General features: G+C 54.0%; 2 protein-coding genes and 1 long non-coding RNA gene across 7 annotated transcripts in view; 1 reads left to right on the top strand and 2 right to left on the bottom strand.

The window, feature by feature from the left end:
• Window positions 1–27: 27 nt before the first annotated feature.
• On the bottom strand, window positions 28–14,597 carry SLC25A1 (solute carrier family 25 member 1). The gene is made up of 9 exons (XM_017814060.1): window positions 14,444–14,597; window positions 3,809–3,916; window positions 3,559–3,658; window positions 3,194–3,332; window positions 2,628–2,712; window positions 2,364–2,468; window positions 1,849–1,964; window positions 1,467–1,540; window positions 28–1,373 (listed from the first exon to the last, which is right to left on the bottom strand). The coding sequence occupies exons 1-9, from the start codon at window positions 14,532–14,534 to the stop codon at window positions 1,259–1,261; spliced, it is 933 nt and encodes a 310-aa protein (XP_017669549.1). The 5' UTR covers window positions 14,535–14,597; the 3' UTR covers window positions 28–1,258.
• Window positions 14,598–14,683: 86 nt separating this feature from the next.
• Window positions 14,684–17,867, top strand: LOC108496907. The gene is made up of 2 exons (XR_001874636.1): window positions 14,684–14,911; window positions 15,269–17,867. It is a non-coding gene; the product is annotated as an uncharacterized LOC108496907 (long non-coding RNA).
• A 3,085-nt stretch (window positions 17,868–20,952) lies between these two features.
• CLTCL1 (clathrin heavy chain like 1) overlaps window positions 20,953–23,552 on the bottom strand; it is a 35,501-nt gene continuing 32,901 nt past the window's right edge. For 2 of the 5 annotated variants that reach the window (XM_017814053.1, XM_017814055.1), the window contains 2 exons: window positions 23,328–23,403; window positions 20,953–22,299 (listed from right to left, as the gene is read on the bottom strand). In XM_017814053.1, coding sequence (XP_017669542.1) covers window positions 22,184–22,299; window positions 23,328–23,403 — 192 coding nt within the window. In that variant the 3' untranslated portion in view covers window positions 20,953–22,183. Of the gene's footprint in view, window positions 22,300–22,819; window positions 22,909–23,323; window positions 23,404–23,552 lie in introns of all 5 variants that reach the window. The other 3 variants (XM_017814057.1, XM_017814056.1, XM_017814054.1) reach the window with 3 other exon arrangements.

The following is a 23,552-nucleotide window of genomic DNA, read 5'->3' as shown; positions in this document are numbered from 1 at the left end:
GCACCGCCCAGACACAAACGCAGCTGCTAAAGCCAGACTGATTTTATTCAAATTGCGAATGTAAAACAGAATAATAATAAAAAAAAACCAGTAATGCAACCCTCGCTGGCTTCAGAGCCGAAAGCCGCAGGTAAACTGTGCCCAGGCTTTCCTCCTTCACCTTCCTGTGTTAAGGCTGAGCTCATCGCTGGCAACAAGAGGGAGGAGGGTCGGGTAGAGCCCTGGCTCCTGCACAGCCCTCCACTCCCTCAGGAGAAGTTTGGCACAAATCGTGTGGGGCCAGCCTGGCGTGGGCAGGGCAGGGCTCTGGCCCCACGGCCACAGGTGTTAGTGGGTCAGCGTGAAGCTCCAAAAGCTACAGGATTACCTATGGGGCCACAGAGAGGCGGCGGGAGGGCAGATGGGGGGAATGTGGCAGAAGACAGGGGTTTGCACCCCCCGGCCGAGGGGCCGAGTCTGCGGGGCAGGGCTGCCCCTCCTACCCCGACTGTAAACGGCAAGTGATAGGGGCACCCAGCTCACCCCAACCCCGGCCTGCCGTGAGCACAACTAAAGGCCTGGCTGTATGTGCAAATTTGGGCAGACCCTGACCAGCAGCCCAGGGCTGAGTGGGACCCCAGGGATGGGATGCTGCACGTCGGTGGTCCTGGTGCTGGCAGGGAGGGAGGAGGAAGCCTTGGGCCACACCAGCAGGTCACTGCCCTTGCGGCCCGGGAGGTGCAGGGCTGTTGGGCTCCCCCTGGAGCTGCTGTGACCCAGTGCATCGCTCCCAGCCAGTGGTGTGAGCCCCAGCAGCAGCTTGCAATGCCACGTGTACAGCCTGGCATTGCACCATGGCTCCGGGCAGCTCTCACCATCCCCAAAAAGAGCTGCTCCCCAGGCAGACAGCAGCTCCTGGCTGCCAGGAGCCCTGGGGCCACTGTCGCAGGGGACACTTCACCCTGGATAACTGGCACTCACACCTGATGTGGCACCAGGGGGAAGTGTCAGCAGGGGACTGGGGTGGGCATAACTGGGATTCTTGGGGTCTGGATGGTGGGATGCTGCTCCCTCCCTGCTCCTTTTAGCACATAACTAAGTAATTTAACCTGCTCCAGCTCCAGAGCCTGTTCCTAAAGATAAAGGTGGCCAGGTTTGGGGGGAGGGCGTGCGGGGCAGACCTGGCCCCTGCAGCGCCAAAGCCGGGTGTGGGCTTGGTCTCTGCTCTCCAGCTGCAGCCCTGCGGGGCCCGGGAGGCGGGGCCGCCTGGCCCGGCCCCTCAGTCCGTTTTCCACACCTTGTTGAGGAATTTGACCACCTCATCGTAGATGATGAAGACGATGGCCACGTCGAGACAGACGCGGCCCAGGCGAGGCACCGTGCCCTTGTAAAACCTGCCGGGGATAAAGGGGGCCGTGGGGTTGGGTGCCCTCACAGCCCCCTTCCTGCCCATCCTGCCCCCCAGCCGCCCCCACCGCAGAGCTTACGCCACGGGCCCTTCGTGTTTCATGATCTGGTAGGCACAGTCCCAGGTGTTCTTGTACTTGTGCGCTTCCAGCCCCTGTGGGATGGGGAAAGCAGGATCAGAGGCCAGAGCCAGGGTGCATGTGGGGGATTTTGTGGGGGAGGCAGATAGCTGAGGGTGTGCCACGAGGAACTGATCCCTCTTCGCTGCTGCAAATCACACTTGGCAGGGACATCCCCATCTCTGTGCAAATACTTCCCAGCACCAACCCCAGGTATCTCCCAAACCAAATCCCAGTACCATCATGTGCCTGCCCCAGGGACTATGTGAAACAGCTCCCAGCCAGCGGGTGGCCCCAGCCTGCTGCCAGCAGAGTGGTCCCACACCGTGCCCTGGAACCGTACCTGCATCCTGGTCTTCACTACGTCCAAGGGGGTGTTGCCAAAGACACTTGCAGCTCCAGCAATGGCTCCAAACACCCCCGTGATGAAGGGGTTGATAACCTTGTTGGGATTGTCCCCTAGGAAGGAAGAAAGTTTGAGGGCAAAGTAGTGGTGGGATGAAGCACTCATTCCCGAGGGAGCCCACAAGGAAGATCCCAGGTCTGGTTGCTCCTGGTCATGGTGCTGAGCTGGGGGCTGGAGTGTTTGGAGGAGACTGTCCAGCAGCAGCAGCCCCACAGAGCCCACACAGCACCAAGGGGCTCAGGGTGGGTGTGAAAGTGATGCTCCAGCACCAGGACCTTTCAGTTCCATGAGCTGGGGCCACCCCACCCTGGTTTTCATCTTCCTGCACCCTGGGTGACTGAGCCATGAGAAGCAGGGGGTGTGCTGATGGAAAGTCCATCCCAGCTCGCAAGGGTGGGCTGGGGGAGCCAGAGGCATAGACAGGCTGGCCTGGGGGAATGAGGGCACCATACCTTTGTACCAGTTCTTGAGGGAGGTCATGACGAAGAAGCGGATGGCTTGGTTTGATCCCTGCTTGAGGACGGTCGCAGTTAAGCCCTGGTAGGTCCCCTTCAGTCCTGCAAGAAGAGGGTGTTGGAGGGGAGACCAGCCTCAACTGGCAGAGAAAAACCTCCTCAGGCCATCCATCCCAGCCTGTGCCCATCCACCACCTCCCACCCCGTCCCCACAGCACGGGAATACCCAGGGGGTCAGGGCGCCGCTCCCCCGGGACTCACCCTGTTCCCGAACGATCTCCCGGACGCCATGGAAGAAACCACGGTATTTGGGGTTGGGAGAGGTCTGGTCATGGATAAACTTCACCTACGAGGAGATGATGTGCTCGTCCTGGCTGAGGTAAGGGCAGGTGTGATGGCCTCAAAGGGCTGTTGGCCACCTCCTGCCTTGTGCCAGGGACAGTCCCAAGACCAGAGCCAACCCATGCGGCCGGGCTACACTGGAGAGACCACAGGGGAAGCCTGTGCCCATGGCCAGCAGAGCATTTTGCAGAGCAAAACCTGGGAAACTGCTGCTGCAAGCAGCCATGTGGGTTTACAGTCCAAAAATGGGTGACAAGATTGCTCCTGAGTGTGGGGCTCCTCCCCAGGGGGGAAGGAACCAGGACCACCTGACTTGACCTCCAAGAGCTTCCCAGCATCAGATCCTCCCCTACAAAACTGGCCTCAGCAAACTCATGTGGCCCTCAGCTCCCCAAAAGTCAGGCACCCCTGGCTCTTGCACCCTCCCCACCAAGCCCAGTGAGGAGTGCCAAGGCAGGGGACACTGGCAGCTGCCTCCCACCCACCTTCACAGTCTCCATGGGGCAGACCACCGCCACAGCCTCGGCCACGCCAGCCCCCAGCCCGCAGATGAGGCCCCGCGTGCTGTCCAGCCGCCCCTGCTCGTCTCTCATCTGGTTGCTGAGGAACTCGAACATCCCAAACCTGCAAAAGAGCCACTGTGCCAACCCCTGGGCACCGGACAGGGGGCTGCACCCCCCGTTCTGGGTCTGCCTCCAGGAGCAGCTGCGCACCCCGCGAGGGGACCTCCTGTCTGGGAAAGCACCTGGCCTTGGTGAAGTGCCAATGGAGACACTGAGGGGAAAACCAGTCCCTGTTTGCTGCTGTTGGGGGTCCCCCCACTCACCCCACGCCATGGGGACACACCTACCTGACGGCGGCCTTGGGGATGGAGCCGTACAGCAGCGAGCTGAGCCCCCGGTACAGCCCCCGGATGCCATGGTCACGGACAGTCTGCTTCACACAGTCCCCTGTGGCAGAGCACAGCAGTGCCACTGTCACCCGCCACACCGAGGACCACCCCCCACCGCCCCGCCAAATCCCACCCCAGCTCCAGCCAGGCTCCCCAGGAGCCCCCACACCCAGCGAGGGGCCGGGGCCAGCACTGGGCAGGTGCTCACCGATGCCCTTGTAGCGGGGAGGGTTTGCCTTCTCGTCCAGCTGCAGCTGCGTCTTCACATACTCGGTGGGGAATGTGATGCAGATCTCGATCCCTCCGGCCAGGCCACCTGCACAGAGAGGAGGGGGCACTGGGGCAGGAGCAGCACTAGCAAAGGTCAGTGGCTGCTGCCCGCTCCACGACGGCTGAGCCCGAAGCTGCCAGCATCCAGTCTGGGCTGGGACACTGTGTGCCTGTCCTTGCCAAAACCCTGAGCACTCCACACAGCAGCAGGGCCCTGTGCCAACCTGGTGCCCTGCATGGACATCACTGCCCAGCCATGGCAAGAGACAATGAGGAGACTGGCCAAAGAGGTGGGAAAACCGTGCAAGACACCACACCCCCAGCCGCCTATTTGGCATGTTGTCCCCCCAAAGGCACCTCTCCCTCTCCAGAGCCCCACACCCCCAGGTGAGCTGCCAGCACTGGGATTTACAAACCCAGCGGTGCTGCAGCAGGCCCAGCACCACTCCCTGCACTGGTGGGAGTCCATCTGCAGACCAGCCACACCAGCAGGAAGCACAATTATCATCAAGCCTGTCCAGCTGCCCTGGGCTCCCGCAGCGGCGGCTGCTGGGGGCTGATTACAGCGGCTGCAGCCCTTCCTGGTAGCCCAGGCAGCAAGGGATGCCGGATCAGCCACGGGGCTCCCCCCAGCATGGTTGGAGCCCTTGCAGCGGGGCCCAGCTGGGCTGGGGGAGCTGGGCTCAGCCCATCCGGCCACGATGGATCACATCCATGCATTTCCTCGCATCAAAGCATGGCCAGGTCCCGCCGAGCAGCAGGAGTCCTTTGTGCTGGAACAAGGAGAAAGTGCAAGGCCAAGCCGGCTCCCTCAGGGCAAACCCAGCTCAGCCCTGCCCAGGGCACAGGGCGTTGCCACCAGGGTCAGCACCCACCAGAGCACTCCTGAGGGTGTCCCTGCTCCTTGCCCAGGGAAGGTGAACCATGCCCCAGCCCTCAGGGGTCAGGTGGGCTGCCAGCTCCCAGTCTCCCATACAGCCTCCAGTGGCCCCTCCAGCCTGGCCAAGTCCTCGGTGTGACTCAGCAGCACTGCAGCTCTCACCACAGCCATGGCTAGCTTGCAGCCCTACCACAGACCTGGGGACACCCCACTGTCCTGGGGGGAACACACTGCGATCCTGGGAAAGGCCGGGGCTGCATGCAGTGGTGGTTATCCTGCTCTGCAGCCAAGTGCAGCACAGCATGGCACAGCTCTGCTTATCAGCACCCCACAAAGCACCCCCGTGAGGGGATGCTGATAGGGGGCACTGTGGCAGTGGCTGCTCCCCGTGACAGCAGCAGGAGGCCCCAGCTCCTCAGACCAGCAGAGTTTCTCACAAAGTCATATTTCTTGTGTATGGCCTCCAAATTTACAAGAGAGACACTGGATCTCTGGTGCTGCATCCAGCTCCCCTGGGCCAGTGCCACTGGCAACTGGCATCCCCTGGAGCACTGCTGCCTGCTCTCAGCCCAGTTGTTCTGAAGGGAAGGGAAAGAAGCCTCGCTGCATTCCTTCCAGCAGCTGGGCAGCACCCACCTTAAAAGAGCCTTATCCTGGTTTTTCCCCCCAGGCACAGGAAGGACCAGGCTGCATTGTCCTCCCAAGGGAGCCAAGGAGCCAGGCCAGCACCCAGCACAGCTGGGGCAATGGAAAGCTCAGCTCTCTGCTGAGAGAGCATCCCACTCCTCCCACAGGCACAGCGAGGATGTGGGACACCGAGGATGTGGGATGTGGGGACACCGTGGCACCGAGTGCCCAGGGCAGGACCCGCCAGCCCAGCCTGGCAGCATCCCGGCCCCGTGCGGTGCTGGGGATGGGGCGTGAGGCCAGCCCAGCTCCTCCAGGGCAGACAAAGGGCCCTTGTTTCCCAGTGTGTTTCCGGGGAGGCTGGAGCTGCCCAGCCCAGGCCAGGCAGGCAGCTCCTAGGAGGTGGGAATGGGTGACCACTGCCAGCCATGACTCCTCCATGGCACCCTGTGCTTTGGGGGCGTGGGAGGAAGCCACAGAAGCCACAGCCAGGCCAGCTCATGACACTGCAGCCAGCCAGCCATCCTCTTCCCTGGGGCACCACAAGACAGCCACCATCCCCAGGGTCCCCACTGTGCTCCTGCTGCCCCCTCAACCCTCTCCCATCCTTGGCAGGTCCGTCAGAGGTGGCAGACACTGCTGGTCCCACAGCACAGGGGTGAACCCAAGCCCTGTAATTTCTCCTGCAAAGACAAACAGTTCCTGAGGAACAGCTGGCAGGTCCCCAGCAAGCAGTAGGATGAGGAGCAGCATCTTCCAGCTGAGTGCAACAGTCCCCAAAAAGCTGAGCACTGGCTGGCACCTCTCCACACCACAGCCACATGAACACCCCAGCTGCTGCCAAGGCCACTTCCCTCCCTCCTACACTGCAGAACTGAAGTGCTGGACATTTTAAGTGCCATAAATATTTGCTCTCTCCCAGTCCCCCAGCACCAGCTGCTGCCCCAGCACCTCCGGGAGCCAGACAGCAGGGAAGCACCTGGGACAAGCACCAGTCCAGGGGCAACCAGCACCTGGGCTCATGGCAGCCACACCAGATGGCACAGGGAGGGATGCTGCACCCCCCACAACCTGCCCACAGCCTTGGCTGCCACTGGGATTAAGGACATTTGTCCATGCAGGGTAGGCAGAGAAGTTCTGCCCAGAATGCCACAGGCAAAGCCACATCCACAGAAGCCTGTGAAGTGCCCCAGCAAAGGGACAGCATTCCTGGGAACTGGCAGCCTCTGGGGCACTGAGGTTGCCCTAGCCAAGGATGGAGGAACAGGGCATCCACACTGCCAGGTCCCCTCCCTGTCCTCTGCTGTTGCTCTGGCCTCAGTGGGAAGGTGCAGAGAGCAGGGACTTGGGACACACTCCATGACTTGTGGCAATTTTAACCCTTTTTCATCTGCCTGCAGAGAGACAGTGTGACACAGACCACCCACCCTACAGCCCCTTCCCTCCCTGGAAGCAGAACCCATCACAGGTCCTGCTCTGCTGTCATCTCCTCTCCCCACACGGTATTGCTTAAACCTTATTCGGTGCAAATAAATCACCCCACTGCCCACGAGGAGCAGCTCTGTCCAACCCCCTCCCTCGCCAGGGCTGTTTACCCGGACTTTAACCAGCAGCTTCAGCTCTTGCAACACCCTGGAGTCAGCGGGAACAGCCGGCAGCACTCAGGAGGTGAAAGAGCAAGCGGGGTAGCTGAGATGCTGGGCCAAGGCTCTCCACTGTTAGCTGGATGCAGCAGAGCCAGAGGAGACAGGACGTCCTTCAGGGAAGGTCGCTATGCCCGGCCCCAGAGAAGGTGCCTCTGGAGGGGGGATCCCGCTCCCAGCACCAGGAAAGGCTCCCTGCCTGCAGCATGCCTGCAAATGCTTCAGCTGCCAGCAATCCCAGCACGGCAGGCCCAGCAGGAAGGGGGAGATGGGAAAAATACCTGTTTGTCAGCCACTTGGCATGGTTTTCCCAGAAAAAGTTTATCTCTCCCCCGCGGAAGAGCCAAAGGAGGCCGTCCTTGGGCATGTCTGCAGCCCTTGGGCACAGCTGGGGAGAGCTGGCAGGAGGGAGAAGAGGGTTTTTGGGGACAGTGGGAGGGTGCTGCCCCTGCAATGCTCGTGCAACAGGTGATGGCATCAGCACACAGAGGTCCAGCTTCACACCCCATCAGTGAGCAGCTTCTGGGGACACCACCAGCCACCGTGTCCAGGGACCCCAGCTGCTGCCCAGGACAGGGTGGGTGCTGAGGGCAGGAGGACGCAGCTCCAACGGGGAAGACAAGCAGAGTCCCAGGACTTACACAAACCAAGGCTGCACAGCCAGGGCTGGCACTGCCACCCGCTGCAAACCTCTACCCTGAGGCAAGTGCCCCAGTGAGCACCCACTGCCCTGTCTGGGAGCCACAGGGGGCCAGGAGGTGGCACTGGCCCCTCTGCCACTCCTGCAAGTGACTGTGCCTGTAAAAGCATCCTGCTCCTGCGGGGAGACAGAGCAGCAGGTCTCTGTGCAGCTCTGATGAGAAGTGAGCACCTGGAGAGCAATTTCAGCCTCTCCATTTTTAAGAGTAATTTCACATGCTGACACACAAGCACCTGATTTCCATACAAAAAGCTCCTTTTAAGTTCAGATTAAGCAGGATCCTTTCAGGCCAGAGGAAATTGTTCCTAAGGGTCTCTGGAAGCAAAGCAGCAGAGCTCTCCCAGGACCCATGCCTGAAGCTTCCCCATTCTGCCAGCCGGGTGGCTCAGGATGGTGGGAAGGCACAAACAAGCTCTCACCTCCTCTCCAGAGCAGAAGCAGAGCCCTGAGTTCCCCCTGTTTGGGGGGCACCCAGCCCACGTGCAGAAGGTTCAGGTGAGCTAAGCACCCGACGTGGGTGACACAGATCACACATGGCAGGCACAGAGGGCAATCCTGCCCACCTCCTGGATGCCAGGCTCACAGCTCCCACTCTCACAAGGGGACTTGGTGCCCTTTTCCATTAGCCAAGGCAGCTTTTGGAGCTGGGAGAATCAGAAAAAGCAAAAAACCAAAACAATCCAACAAACAAACAAACAACAACAATAAAAAAAAACCAAATCAAACAAAAAAAACCATAACACCCCCCCCAAAAACACCCCATCATCGTGCTACAAATCAGGCAGGTGGGTACACCCACTGCCAGCTCCTGACAGGTCCCTGCTCCCTGCCACCAAAGGAACAAGCCCTCCTGGCAGCCACCCAGGCTGCTCTTCACCCATCCATTGCCATCCCCCAGCAGAAGGCAGTGGTGGAGCAATCAATCCTGCCCTGCCTGCAGCACTGAAACGGGTTTAACGGCTCCACCCCCTACACACATCCCACCACGGGCCATCTTGTGAAACTCGGGGCTCAGGAGCCAGCAGGCACCTCTCTGGGGAGAGCTCGCTCTCGGCAGGGCTCCAGCAACGGGTCCTCACCCAGGCACCTCCTCCTGCCACGGACAGCCCTTCAGCACCCCCCCACAGCCACATCCTTGGGGGAAACCACCACGGGGGCAGCTCTGCTGCCGAAGGTCTTATACAGTGCTGAGACAGGGAAGCTGCTTCCCCCAAACCAGACTGCCAGGAAATTACCTGCGTTTTCTTTAGAAGGGGAAAAAAAACGTGTCCTGCGACAGGTCAGCAGGCTCAGAGGGTGTCCATCCCTGGGAAGGTCTCCTATCTGACAGGGGTAAGGCTGGTGGGGAGCACAGGGGTTCAACACACACACACACACACACACACACACACACACACACACACGGCTGGTTTGGTCACAGGAGTGTGCTACAGGCAGGCTGGATGAAGTGTGATTCCCACCAGGGATACACAAAACAGCAAACAGGAGAGATGCCTCTCTGTAGCCTGTGCCATGGGTGGGTGAACAGCCCTGTCCACGCAAACAGCACTGCAGATAATGCTCTGGATGGGATGGAATAATTTATCCTGAATCTTACTGGAACTGTCCTGTTTGAACAGGCTGTACTTTCACAACCCACTCATTCATCACCTCTTTGCATTCACTTCTCAATATTACAACTAACCATTATTACATTTTAAACTTCTTGGCTGTGAGCAGGATGGCAGAAGCCACTTCCCTGTGCTTGCAGTCACAGCGTCCTCTGCCTTTGGCACCGACCCCGCTTTTGGGGATGCCAAGTCCCCCGTCCTGCTCAAGTCACCTTCTTTCTGTTGTCCCATGCACCCCAGCCAACCCACCACACCACTTTGGACACCAGCTTTTCAAAACACTTTGAGTCGATGTCAGAGCCCAGGGCTGTTGGATGCCTCCCCCAGCACAGCCCCACAGCTGGATGAAGGAGCCACTGCCAGGACTGAGACTTCCCCAGGGTCAGCCTCTGGTCTCCTTGCCACCAGCACAGGAGAGTGATTGCTGTGCCATGCACTGGAGCACGGGGAGAGAGAAGAGATGGCAAAAAAATCAACTCCTGCTGTCAGGAGGTGACCTGAGACCTCAGGGCACAAGCAGGAACAGGGAGGCTGCATTGGCATGCACCACACAGGGCCATCAGAGACGAGAGACGCTGCAACATCCCCAAGCTGTCAGCTCATGGTGCTCATCGCCTTGGGAAGACGGATGGCTCCTTCCGATCATTTACATCAACCCAGAGAAAATGGTTGCCTGCAGAATGTCAAGCAGAGCATGAGGCATGTGAAAATCTCAGAAACTCACATTTCAAAGCCCAGAGTTAACCCCAGAACACACAGAATCCATTCAGATCGAATGGACAGCCCGACGTGGTTTCCTGGCCCTGGGGCTGACATCCTCCTCCCACCAGGAGCCCTGGGGCTGCTGTAGGGTTCTGCTGCAGTCCACGAGGGCTCCCAGGCAGCCAAGGACACACTCAGGGCCAGCAGGCTCCTTGTGCCCCACTCCCCAAGCAGATGACAGCCTAAGGAGGCAACTGCAGGGGAAACCACAACCAGGCATGAAGCACTGAGGGCAGCAGACCTGGCAGGGCCAGTTCCTCCATGGTCACCAATCTTTTCCCCTGGTTGTGCTCAGCCCACCGCCCAGCTCCTTTGGCTCAGTATCAAGGGGGAAACATCCCCCAGTTTGCTGTGAGCACCAGGCATCCATATCAAAGCCAGGGAGTGTGCCAGACCACAGCCAATCCCAGCAGCAACCCTCACACCCTCCCAGGAGAGCAACGGCCCTGGAAATCCAGGTGGACTTCGGACTTTTGGGAAAGGAGTCCTGCTCTGCAAGAAGCAAGTCTCAGCTTTCACACCCGGTGCCTGACTCCTCTCCTCTGCAGGTACAGCATTTCCTAAGAAAGATCATGTCAGGGATTAACAAAGAAGAGGAAACTGAAGCTCTAATTACTGCTTTGTTTCTCCCACTTTGTTTCTTGGGAGCCTGAGCTCCCTGCTGAACCTTCCCTGCTTCATTCTCTACCCTGCAGGTCCTTTTCTCTCATTGCAGAATCCTTCTCCCCTGTCCATGCTCCTCCTGAGACCTTGGTGCACATCACTGCTATTTCCCAGTGGTACCCAACATCAGAACAGCAACCACAACAACTGCAAGCTCTTTCCAAATCCAGCACCGTGCAGGACAGCACCCGGCCGTCCTGCCTCCCTGACCAGGCAGGATTAGGTGTAGGCAGGAATAACAACTGTGCAGCAGCCCCTAGATGAGCAGAGGTACCATGCAGAGAGCAAGGCAGCTGGGAGCTTCTCCGTGGGAGGGAGCAGACCCCAGGCTTCAAAGCTGGCTAAAAACAGAGCGAGGCTGTACTTAACTCTGGAGAGGGATGACAAAGCCTTTCATCACATGGGCGCTGCTAACCACGAGCAAAGTTCTCAAGATGAGGGCAGGAGTGTGGGGGTTTGCCTGCAAATGGCAAAGACCATTTGTGCTGGGCTCTAAACAGCCCACCACCTCAACCTGACCCAACAGCACTGTGGCACCCAAATACCCAGCAAGGAGCGCTCCGGGGAATCACAGGGGTGACTCTCACCAGCTCTGCCACCAGCATTCCTGTCTAAACACTTGCTGCCTTTATTTGGAGCTCCCCATCCACTCACTACAGAGTGGCCCCATGCTGGGAGCTGCACAGTGGACCAGCCCTGCAGGATGCTGGTGGGAGGGACAGGAGGCCAGTGAGCTCAAGGGTTTGTTTGGAAACCATGGCACAAAACTGGGAAGCTGGCTGTGGGGAGGCTGGAGGCACGGCTGGGCTCCTGGCCTGCCTGCTAACAGGTTGTTTGTTACCCAGCAGAAGGGGCACAAGCTGGCCCTCAAACCAGCTCGTGAGTTCACAGAAAAATTGTACCAGTCTGCAACAGGTAACAGAGCCAGCAGGAGAGTTGGGAAGACAGTTTTAATATCATTTAATATAATTTCAGCATAAAGCCTGCACATTTACCAGTCTTTTAAACAGGTCTAAGCTAAGCCACGTTATACCTAACTGCTGTACCTTAAGCCATGTCACTTCTCACCAGCACCACGTTCTCCAAACTGACTTTGTACCATCAGTTCAGAGCCTGGGGGCTTCTCCCTTTGCAAAGGGGGTGTTGGGATGGAACAGGGGCAGAGACCCACTCAGCTCTGCCCTCTGAAAGCCCAGTCAGCACAGAGCACTTCCCATTCCAAGTCCTGGCAGCGACACCCACCCAACCAGCCAGTACAGCCGAGCTGCCTTCGTGTGCTCAGGCCACACGCGGCCGCAGCACCGGCACCGCCCGCGTGGTCACCGCAAGGTGAAGTGCTGCCCTGGCACACCACAGCTGCCAGGACAAATGAGAGCCCATCAGCAGATTAATTTTTAACCTTGCATTTGTCTGTTGCAACGACTAAGGCAGAAGAGCTCTTGGCAGCCAGAGCGTCACTTGTGTCTCTTCAGAAAGGAGCCAGCCCCAGCCTGCTGAGGTCTGGGCAGCCGAGGTTGCTGTGCCTCCCTGGCAGAGGATCCCAATTACGCAGAGGGTCTGGGAGCAGAGAGGCACCCAGGGTGGGATGATGGATGCTTATTTAACCCCACCAGTACAGGCTGATGAGGCACAGCAGGAATGGTCCATCTTCCAGCTCTCCAGAAAGTTGAGCTCTGAAGCACACACCCCTGTTGTGCAGACAGATGTCAGATGAGAAACCCTGAGAGCATCAGCAAACCCTTTAAAGTCAGCAGACACAACCACAAACATCACTGCATCCTCCAGCGAGGGGCTGGAGGGCTGAGCAGACCAGGGTGCAGGGAGTTAACAGCAGCTTTCTCCCGTTTCTGTGGTTCTGTAATACAATTAGATGCCACAGAGGCTTGGCTGGACTTCTGCCCATTAACCAATTACTCTGATTACAGCCTGTGAGGAGAAGACCAGCATCTCAATAGGGTCCTTCTTCCACCTCTACAGCCTCACATGGACCCAGAAGGGCCCCCCCAAGCAGGGGCACGTGCAACTTCATGCTGTGTTGCCCAACCTGGCAAAGTCCACAATAACCACGTCCTTTCCTTTACACCAGAACAGCTTCCAGGCATGCCCACGGCAACTTTTATGGCAGGGGAGAGAAGGGCAAGTTTGCTGCAACCTCTCTCAGAGGAGGCTGATACCAAGAATCCATCTACAGCTGAAGATCCTGATTAGAGACTGACACAAGGGCAACGAAAGTCTCCTGGCACACTGGTACCTGATGCACTGCACATGGGCAGCAAGATAGGAAAGACTGTGAAGGGCGGATGAGAAGAAAACAGCCTGTTCTTTCCCATCCTAAACTTGGATTAAGTCCCATTTAAAAAAATGTTAAGTGAAGAGGCCTGAAAAAACAACCCATTTTGAGGTGGGGCAGCACAAGTCTTGAGCCCCCTGAGCTCTGGAGGAGCCTGGCCTCACCCAAGGGTTCACTTGAGTGAGGGCACTCTCTCGTTTGGCCACAGCTGCCTTCCCCTTGTGCCACAGCCCTGTGGCAGCCTGAGTGATGGCACAGGCACAGTCCCTTCCGGGAGATGTGACCCTGCGAGGCCTCGGCACCCTTTGCACGCTCCAGTGCTCCAAGCATCCATCTCCAGCAGTTCTCCAGGTCTGTATGAGGGGAGACCCACCAAATAGGGGCCAGGGCAGGAGGGCAGAGCTGGAGCAGCAAGTGTTGGGCTGCCCGTGCCCAGCCAGGGTGGGCAGAGCCTTCTGCTCCCGGGTCCTGCTACTGGAGGCTGGAGCTCTGCCCTTGGAGGGGAGCAGGGAGTTGGAGAGACAAAGGCACAATCGTAGGAGGGGGAATTGGCTGGAAAACACAAAAGCTCTAAACATGCCAATCATGTCGAGGCTGCGAAGGCTCATTTCAAAACAAAGACGCTAATCTCCACTCTGGGAATTGTCCTGCGACTGGCAGGAGGAACCAGGGAGCTAATGAACAGCTACAAAGGAGTTTAACAAGCCTGCGACTGTCTTGGACTCCAGTCAGCTCAGAGCTCGAAACAGCCACAAGCAGGAGGCAGAGCGTTAACTCTGCAATTACTGCTGCACCCGGAGCCTATTTAGATCCCATGGAAGTAGTCAGAACCGGACGGGAAAACACGCCCTGATCCACAGGGACCGATGCTGAGGCACAAAGGAAGGACCAAGCAGCCCTCAGGGGAACTGCATCAACGCAGCGTGTGGGACACAGCTGGGGCAGGGACGACTGACTGCTGCCGCTTCAGCCTTGTCCCTTAAGCCCTTTGGGGGTGCGTGCGGGGGTCCCTGCTGAATCAGCCTCTCCCATCAGTGCCGCTCCCTCCGCTGGCATGGAAACCTGTCCCGCTGAACCCCGCGCTACATTCGAGGCCACCGGCACCTCCACGGCTGGACCTCTGGGAGCACAAACAGCCTGGCGGGACGCTGCGACCCCCGGAGCCGGGTTCCGGGCTCAGGATGCTGCCGCGGCCGAAGGGAACCCCCGGTCCATCGGGGCCGCCTCCTGGGGGGGGGGCAGCGGGAGAGGGGCGGCAGCGCCGGGATGGAGCAGCAGCACCTGCGGGAGCGCCGCCGCCCCGGGGCGGGTCCGGCAGCACCGCCCAGGCGGATGCCCACGCTGGCATCCAGCGGCTGGGCGAGCCCCGCTCCCCGGAGAGCCCCGGGGGACCCTTACCTGCCAGGATGGCCTTGCCGGGGTGGGTGAGCTTGGCCTTGCCGGCGGGGGCGGCGGCGGCCAGGCTGCGGGGCGCGGCTGGGGCGGGCATGGCCGCGCTGCTCCGCGGCTCCGGCTGCCCGGGAGCGGCGGCCGAGCCCTATTTCAGAGCCGCGCCCGCGAGGGGCGGCCCCGGCGGCGTCACATCCTCGCGGGGCGGGGCGGGGGCGGCCCGTTGGGGCTCGTGGGGCGGCTCTGCGGGGACGGGGGACGGGGAGGGAGCGGCAACCGACGGGCAGGGGAGCCCGGGCCGCGCCCGGGTGGCTGCGGGAGCAGAGGTTGCTGAGCCCGCCCCCAGGAACCCACGGGAAAAGCCTCCGCGTGGGTAGGGAGGGATGCCAGCCCGGGCCGAGGGACGTGGCCAGCACTGCCTCCACCCCTCTGAGCAGCATCAGCACCGCCGGGCACGCTTAGGCCAGGGCCAGCTCTGTAAGACCCCAAACCCACCCGGGCAGGGAGGTTGGCACAGCAGCGTGTTCCTGCGCGGGGATGACGGTCCGAAGGGATGGAGGGGGGTTTGCTCCTCTCGGCCCCTTGGCTTGAGTCCTTTCTGGTTCAGTTAGTGAGGAAGAGAGACCAGGAAGCTCCCGGGATAGTGAGGGCCCGTGAACGTCCAGTGCAGGCGGCAGAGAAACCAAAACATTCTCTGATTAAAAGGCTGCTGTTAGTGCACTGACACTCCGGGCTTAGGGGGGGTTTGTTTGTTTAGGGGGATTCATTATCTAATGCTCCTCAATAATTAGGTTGTGCAAATTGCATCACAACTTGTTTTTGCTTTACTTGCAGACATAGGAAGACAGCCGTGCACTAGTTCATGTCAAAAAGCTGGATTTACAGAAATGCAGGGAGAGAAACCAGCTCTTTTCATTTCCATCCTGGATTTCGAAGAAACCAGGGAACACTGGAGCTGGGTGCCGGAGCTGTGTTCTCTCTTACACCTGGAGCAGCCACTCTATTCCAAAGAGGGAACATTCTGTGTAAGAAGTCGCCCCCAGCCATGCACAGAACATGCTCCTGCCCAGACTTGCTCTCTGTGACATAATTTTTGCTTAACAAGACTGAGCAGTTGGGCAGCTGCCAGCCCCATCCAAAAGCTCACTCTGCAGCTACACAGCCTTGGCTTCGTGGCTAAACCACCAGCAGAAAGACCCTCTGGGAAACTGAAGCACCTTTATTCTGCCAGGGTTAAAAGCAAACATACTGGGATTGCAGAATGTATCCCCAGGTGAGGCCAGAACTGTACATGATTTCACAACAGAGTTAAAATAGTCACAGAGGCAAGTCTATTGAGGTGGTCTCAGGCCAAGTCTAAGGCCTCCCACCTTCAGCACATGGAAGTAAAGGAGGAGGGAATTAACATGTGAAGGGCACATGGAAGGCAGAAACAGTCATAGTCCCAGTCACACATGCAGAGCAGCTACTCAGTGCTTAGGTTAGCAGTATTAGAATGGCAAAGATAAGATAAATCCTTTCAAAGATGGCAAACTAATGCAAATGCATTTGGATTTCTGATTGACCTCTGCCACTCCTCATACCTTTCCATCAAATTAGCACGGCATTCACATCTGCCTGCAGACATGTACACCCACTGCTGGGAGGCCACGAGTACCTTCACAACAAACACTGGCTCTTACAGACTCCCAGATCATCAAGCCAGCAAGGCCTGAGCACCACCTCATCCTGCTCAAGAAAACACCACACCACATGCTTAATTCACTTCAGGCTCAATGGGATTCACAGCAGCGCTTACTTTGCTGCACAGGGAAAGGATTACTCATATTTAAGCACATGCAGATTGCAAGTCATCTTGACTTGACCTCTAAGAAGCTGCTAACACCACTTGTCAGCAGAAAGCCTAAAGGAGAAGCATTGAAGGACGATAAGCAACCCCTGAAATACCAGGGGTATTTTACATCCCATGACTTATGTGAAAGTAAATACTTGACCAGGCTTGCACAGTCAAGAGCATCTCCTGAGAAATGGGTGGTCAAAGCATAAAAGAGCAACTGCTGTTACAGAGAGGACAACAAATCCGGTATCTCACTGCTCTCAGTTCAGGAATTTTCATGGAAACAACCCTCTGATAAGCTGAACCTATTTCACTTGCTGGTGGCTGATGCTTGTTTCTGCTGGCCCACAAAGACACAAGAATTGTGAAATACATAGTCAGGTGCTCCTGCAGCCAATGTGCCTCATGGCATCTCTCCAGGCCTAATCATCAGAATTAGAACTACTGAAAATGAAAGCAACTTTCACCACTTTTTTTTCTTTTTTAAACACAAACCCCAGTTGCAGACAGAGCATTCTGGATCCTAGGAAGCCCATAAACAGTGACCACGCTTGATCTGTTCCAACTGATTCCTCCCTTGCCCCTCTCTGAAATTACTATTATTACTTTTATTTAATTAGCACCAGGCAGCACACCATGGTTTCAGAGGCCATGAGTGGTCAGTGTGGGGTAGATAACTTCCTGTTTCGTGTCCTCAGACCAGAGAATCTCTTCATTTCACCAGATAAACAGCTGTATTATCACAATTGTTACAACTCAACAACTACTACAAACCTGGCCATGCATTATTAATCCCCATCACTTGGGGGCTTAGGGTAAAATAAGAAAACTCATTTCCTCTCAGGTTCTCTGTCAAGACCAAACAACTCCTTTATGCAAACAGATCCTGCACATAACTGGCTCCAAGGAGAAGTGATCATACTGCAGACTTGAGTCAACGCTTCCCCAGCTTTCAAGCGCGTGCAGCAGGAGCTGCTGTGACTGTAAGAAAGATGATGCTGTTCCTAACAACTACCACGATTCCCACTTGAGCACACATACAAGAAGAGCTCCTGTTGCTATTCAAGATTATTCACTGAGATTACCAGGGCTGAGCCTCTCAAGAGCCTCACAGAAGTCCCTGTTACGTTCACATTTGCGTGGGCCTGACTCATCTCAGAAGAGTGAAACACATGTACAGCATTTACAGGTTATCACTCTGCTACCACACCACGGTTGTGAATCCCTCACAGCAGGATATATTACTCAACAAAGCTACTCCACTTGAGAAACCCTGTCAGCAGTTTATCCTAGATGAGGCCATGTCCCTACCTCCTAACTGGGAAAAAAAAAAAAAGTACCTTCTGAAAGGAGAGCAATTCAGAGATTTATTAACCATCTCCTCCCACCCAAACCCACTCCTAGTTTCCCAGCTGGATAAGCAGTACTTGGGGAATTTGTGCTCTGCATAATATTGGAGACCTCACTGCTGTGGAAAACATACCAGGAGACTTTGTGATTCCTTCCTTTCATAACCACTGGGGGGAAAAGGAGAAATAGAGATTTTTAGACAAATTTTAAAGTCTTGATTAAAACCACATCAGATAAAAAAAAAAAGTCTCCTTGAGTCATTGAACCATGCAAGAAAACGCATGACAAACTCAGAACATGACTCAGGATTTTTAACTTCTGACACGTAAAAACAAGATAGGACTTCACTGACTATATTTCAAATTCATCTTAAGCTTAAAAGCTGGCAGTTTTATAGTCTGTTTTAGCTAGGAAGAAAACAAATGGACTTTGCTTCCTTCCTGAAAGATTGCAAAGGCTCCAGACTGAAAGATGTAGGCTGAAACACATACCTATGCAAACAATTTTGCAGCGTTTTGTTAGTAAAAACATGAGTCAGGATCTGTCATTACCTTTGGAAAGGTGCCCACAGAAAACACATAGTGCTGAAAAATGAGAAAGCCAGAGTAGTGACAAACCCTCTGGAGGCTGGAAGCCTGCTGGAGCAAGAGCTGGAGCAGAATAAAGACTCCAGATCCATTAAGCTGGACTGGTGCACCTGCAGGTTGCTATAGCGAGTGCTCATTCACTGGCAAACCACAACCTAATTACACCCCAGCGTCACAAAGTCACAAAGCACTCTGGTGTTGTTAAGCATTTTCCAGCCTTATGTCCTTATGTGGAAACAAATGAGATTGAAGCAGTCTTGGGGTACTCTGTAAAGCAAAAAAGGAAATACAGTCAGTGCAGAGCCCAACCATTTACAGCAGAACAAGAAGGACCCAGGAAGACTGAAAGAAGTATTGCACATAAAAATACACTGTCACAAGATAATACACACAGTTGTTATGAGAACCTGGTACATGCACTGCTACTCATTCCAAGATTTACAGTTCTGGCCTCAGGTTTTTTTCAGTACAGACTGAATGCACTGTCATGCTGGTTCAGCCACACCAGGAGTTTCTCAGAGGCCAAGTTCTAGCCTGCAATTAAGATGTCACACATCCAAGCATAAACATTAACTTACACAGCAGTTGACTGTCAGCTTTGCCCAAGTTCTAAAGTTACTCACACTCATCTGAGAAGGCATCAGACAATGAAGGGCTTGTTTGTCAGTTTTAGAGTTCAAAACACAGAGGGAATCTCTTATCCTTATGAGTAACTGTTGCTGGATTTGCTAGGGGGAAAAAAAAAAAAAAAAGTCATTCCTTGTTTCATGCAGCCTTATGAAGGACCCGTGTCTTGCTGTAAAGTGGCAGTGCTTAGCACTGCAGCTGCTAAAAAAAAGAATCTATTGAATCAGAATTAAGGTTTGGACCTTACAGTTACTACTGTCTTTGCTGTATCATGTCCATAATTTGCACAAACTTGAACAGACTTCATCTGCCTAGAATTTTTATTTTTTTAAGGAGCAACATGACTTCAGAGCATTTCCTTCTGCTACACTGCAGTTTAATTATAGAGCCCTAAAAGGGGAGGGGGAAAATAGAAGTCTTGTAAAATATTACACAATTACGTAGCCAGTAAGAAATGAGACTTACCCCAGAGATGCATTCCTCCCAAATTTCTGGTTTGAATTCCTTGTCTTCTCTGGTGCCAGATGTGTAGCTGCCCAGAGTTTGCCAGGTTGGGGAAGATTCCCCTAAGGTCTGACAAATAGCAAGAGCCATTACACATGAGATCCATACTGGGTTTCCCAGAGGGAAAGCATGAGGCAGTAAAAGCCTGCATGTACTTTTAAGCAAGTTACTCTCTGACACAAACTTGGAAAAGTTGGTCTCCAGCTGCTGCACCCTGCAGCACATTCTGCATGAAGGGATCACTCCACAGTACAGCACTGCCCCATCTCACTGAAATGGTGGGAATTAGCAAAAAGCTTAGTTTTAAAGCAGACTTTCTGCAGAACAATCTTATCCAAGTTTTCAAAAACTTGGACGCTACAAATTCATAAACTGAATTAAATCCTCCACTTAGCCCCCTAAAAGAGGGGTTATTTCCTGCTGAGAACAACTTCACTGCTAAAGAAACAGTGAAGTACTCCATTATGCAAGAGTTTGTTCCACATTTTAGGTATGTTTACATTGTAGAGGCAGAGAGGGTATGGTTTTAAATGCATTTTAGAGTGCAAGATCACAAAATTTAAGACAGTCATTATACTTAGCAAGATCTTAGATACCAGGAGAGCAACTAAAGCAAGACTGTTCATCAGAGCTGGCAGCTTTGCTTTCCTTGAGAACTCAGTCACTCCTGTAATTAGATTTCCAGACTGAAGCTATTAAGGATCCCCAGGCTAGCTCAATCCTCCACAGGTCAGGAGCTGTTCCAGTATTTGATCAGCACTTCACCGTGTTCCATCACCAGCTTGTATTTGTTGCTATAAAAGCCACAGCACATTTTTAAGTTGAGAGGAAAGAAAGTCCTACAATCATACTAAGCTGGTCATCAGTTCCTTTCCACCCACAAGGAACTGGTTACAAGACAAAAGTACCACTTTCCTTGAAAACAGCAGGCTACCTGGCTAATTCCTGCCATGAGTAAGTCTGGACAAAATGGAATTTCCCTGAACTCATTAGCTGCCTGGCATTTCGAGCTGACCTGTGAGTTCTAATCAAAGTTGAGGTTAGTATGTTACAGGAATGCCTGGAGCACTCTGGCATCATCAGGAGGGTGGAACCACATCCCTGTGCCATTGCCATCATAGTGTGGTGACCAAGAGAGACAACACACTAGTTAGAACTGTGCCAAAGCACAGCCTGCTGTTATGGATTCCACAACCCTGGCAATCTCTGTGGTTTGCACTTAAAGATGTTTTGCCCTGTTCAAGTAGGATTCAGTATGAGCACTACTGCTGCTGTGTTCATGTATCACAGAGAACACATTTATTGCAGCACCTCCCTCAGCACAGTCCTGGAGCTTTCCCAGTCCTGTGAATGAAATCATGGAAGGATGTGACAGCCTCCTGCAGCAGGCCCTCCCCACGTGACAGACTGTGCTGATGTGTCTGGTGAAGAGACCACAACTCCCTTTAAGTTCCTTGCTAGGCCCTCCCTGTTACGTGCTTTGGCACAGGTCTGCCTTTTCCTGCCTGGCATCCTCAGCTGTCAGATCAAGAAACCTGATGCTATGAGTGGTAGTGTAGTACTACCAACCAGTCCCCACCCCCAAGATATTGAGACTAGAACCACACGGTGGATACTGCAGTTTTACATTTATAGTTGGACTTTTATAATATTCAAGATTAGCACAAGATTCATAACCATAAATTATACATTGTTATCTAAGTACATAAAACGTTAATGATACATGTATTTGAAGTGGCACAAGGTAATCATACATCCCTGTTGGCATTCTCAAAGGAAGAGGTGGGTGATGGACACGCTGTCGATCCTACTGCAGCACAGCAGAACTGAGTCGCTGCCCCCTGTTCGTCCGGGGGGTGCTGACTCTGCCCACCAGACAGGGTCAGAACATGGTGTGGCAGGAAGCCAATGCCAGAACCAGTTAAAGGTGCAAATAAAAAGTCAGGATTAAGGCCCTCCTTACTGCCTCAATATTTAGCAGTGTGCCCCCCTCCCCAACCCTGACGCTGTGCTCTTGCATCTCTAGTACTTTGGCAGTCCATGCACACTCCTATGTTCTCTTGCCACACGTAGCTGAGGTGTCTTTTAGTACCATTTAACGTCAATAAGTAACATGCTCTCTTCTTGTTAAACAAAAAGGATCTGGGAAGTGTTTGCTCTCTGGCATGAGAAGATTTATTTTCTTCAAGTCTCAGATCTACTCCAGAAAATATAGAACAGACTCCAACAGCATTGAACCCCAACAGCATTGAACTCCAACAGCATTATTGTCCAGAAAAAGAAACTTTCCCAATATTCCTCTAAGCATTCAGAGCGCAAATATCAGAAAAGCCCATTTTCTTTTGCACATAAGAATGCAAATAAAATGGGGTAGTTCAGATGTACACAACCTTTCAACAATCCATTATTAACGAGATGCTTCACTGAATTGTTAACAACCCTGCTACTTCAGTAGCTTCAACTAGAGCTTTAACAACTTGGTGCCAGGCAATTTCCCAGCTGCCTTCAATGGGCTTTGCAAAAGAAAGAAAAATATGCTCTCTTCCCCCTGGCCTCAAGCAGTTATTGCTATATGAGTTAGTGAAATAGTGCCTTAACTTCAGACAAGAGTCTCACAATGTCATTAACAAAAGCTGCCTTTCAGAGGTTGAAATGTAACCGGACAATAATCAATAAATAACAGTAACAGGCATCCTGCTGAAGTCTCCTCACTGAGCTGGGCAGCAAGTGTGTTCAGCCAACAGAAGGTCATCTGTGCCTTTAGGACCATTGTACTTCTTGGAGAAGTTAAAGAGGGACGGGAAGGAAGAGAACAGAGACAGTGAAGGTCTGTCAGAGAGCTAGTTACATATTGAAACCATAAACAGGCGGCTGGGTGAATCCTGGTGCTGTGTATCCATAGGGGAAGTTTGCCTGGGGAGGTACTGCACTGGGGCCTGCTGTTAACATCAACTGCTGGCCTAGAAAAGCACGAGAAAAAGAGAAAGTTAGTTCAAGATCCCAAGCTTCCCTACTGCTAGGTGTACTATGGGACAGGATTATGAGGCTTTAGCTAAAAATCAGCCCCTGGGCAAGCAGACACTCTCAAGTCACACTATCACCCAACATGCACCACAGAGTGGGCACCCAGGCCATCTGCTCTTGCCACCAGAAAGCTACAAAAGCAAGGCAGGACTCAGAGGGAAGATATTATCAACTGATCTTGAGGGCATGATCAATGTGGGCTTGTTTTGAAGAGACCATGCTGAAAACCAAACAAACCAATATTATTTAACCCATGCATGGTCAGATCTGGAGAGTAAAGCAATTCAAGCAAATAGTTAGGTCTGTTAGGTCTCACAGTCTGGAGAGTGCTGCAAAAGGCCTGAACATACCTTGACAGATTTGTTTTCATCACTAGGACCACACATGCCTCATGCGTATGTTAAATTCAGGTTAACATTTATATCAGACAGTGAACCAGTCACATCCTTCCCTTACCAGCCACTTCTGGGTGCTTGTTAGCAGAATGCCTCTTCAGAAGGGCTTCTAGAATAGCAGCACACTTGAGGACAGCCATGGTGTTTTGGCTGCACATGTCTTAAAATGGGTGAGCTAGAAAGCCAGTCTGCCTTTCTACTTGGAAGAGCAGAAAGCAGACACATTCCTCAGACAGGATTAAGAGGAGGAATTTGCATGCTCTGTAAGTTACTCCTGGGTTTGGCAACACCCTGGTATCCCCCTGTCCTGCTACCATACTGAAAGAGTATTCCTAAGGTAGAGTTCTGAGGCATGTAAGAGGAGCAATACTTTAGCTGAAGAGCAGAATTACTGTAAGAGTGAGATGTCACTTCGACAACTTATGGAGTTCATCTAGCAGAGACAACCATTTCAGTTACTCTCCAGTTGAAACCACTTTACTTTGACTGAACACAGTCACGTAAATTGCCTCCACAAAGAGATATCAGAGTGACAACAGGTAATAATTAAAACTAAGTCTTTCACCTACCAAATACTATTGGAGTAGGTTCAGTTACTTGTTCCTCTTCTTTTCTTAGGCTTTCAGAAGCATCAAGTTTATCCACCTACATTGAAGCGAACAGGAGATTTATGAAGGCCTTGTCTAGGAATTGCACCATTGTGTGAAGCTTTTCATGCCTGGTACCTCAGCTATCAAGTGCTCCTTTTTAGTCCAAGCTGGAGACTACTAAAGTCTCCAGTCTCTGCCTGCTCC

The sequence above is a fragment of the Lepidothrix coronata genome, unplaced genomic scaffold, assembly GCF_001604755.1.
Source record: "Lepidothrix coronata isolate B3197 unplaced genomic scaffold, Lepidothrix_coronata-1.0 Scaffold44, whole genome shotgun sequence".
Classification (NCBI taxonomy): domain Eukaryota; kingdom Metazoa; phylum Chordata; class Aves; order Passeriformes; family Pipridae; genus Lepidothrix; species Lepidothrix coronata.
The sequence above is the reverse complement of the archived record's forward strand: the minus strand, read 5'-3'. Positions and strand labels throughout refer to the sequence as shown.

What these genes read in the sequence shown, in the direction of transcription:
- SLC25A1 (XM_017814060.1), bottom strand. Translation starts at nt 14,534, where the DNA reads ATGCCCGCCCCAGCCGCGCCCCGCAGCCTGGCCGCCGCCGCCCCCGCC. An exon ending in GCCCCATGGAGACTGTGAAG is followed by an intron (nt 2,713 to 3,193) that starts GTGGGTGGGAGG and finishes ATCTCCTCGTAG; the next exon opens with GTGAAGTTTATCCATGACCA. An exon ending in AAACACGAAGGGCCCGTGGC is followed by an intron (nt 1,374 to 1,466) that starts GTAAGCTCTGCG and finishes TATCCCCGGCAG; the next exon opens with GTTTTACAAGGGCACGGTGC.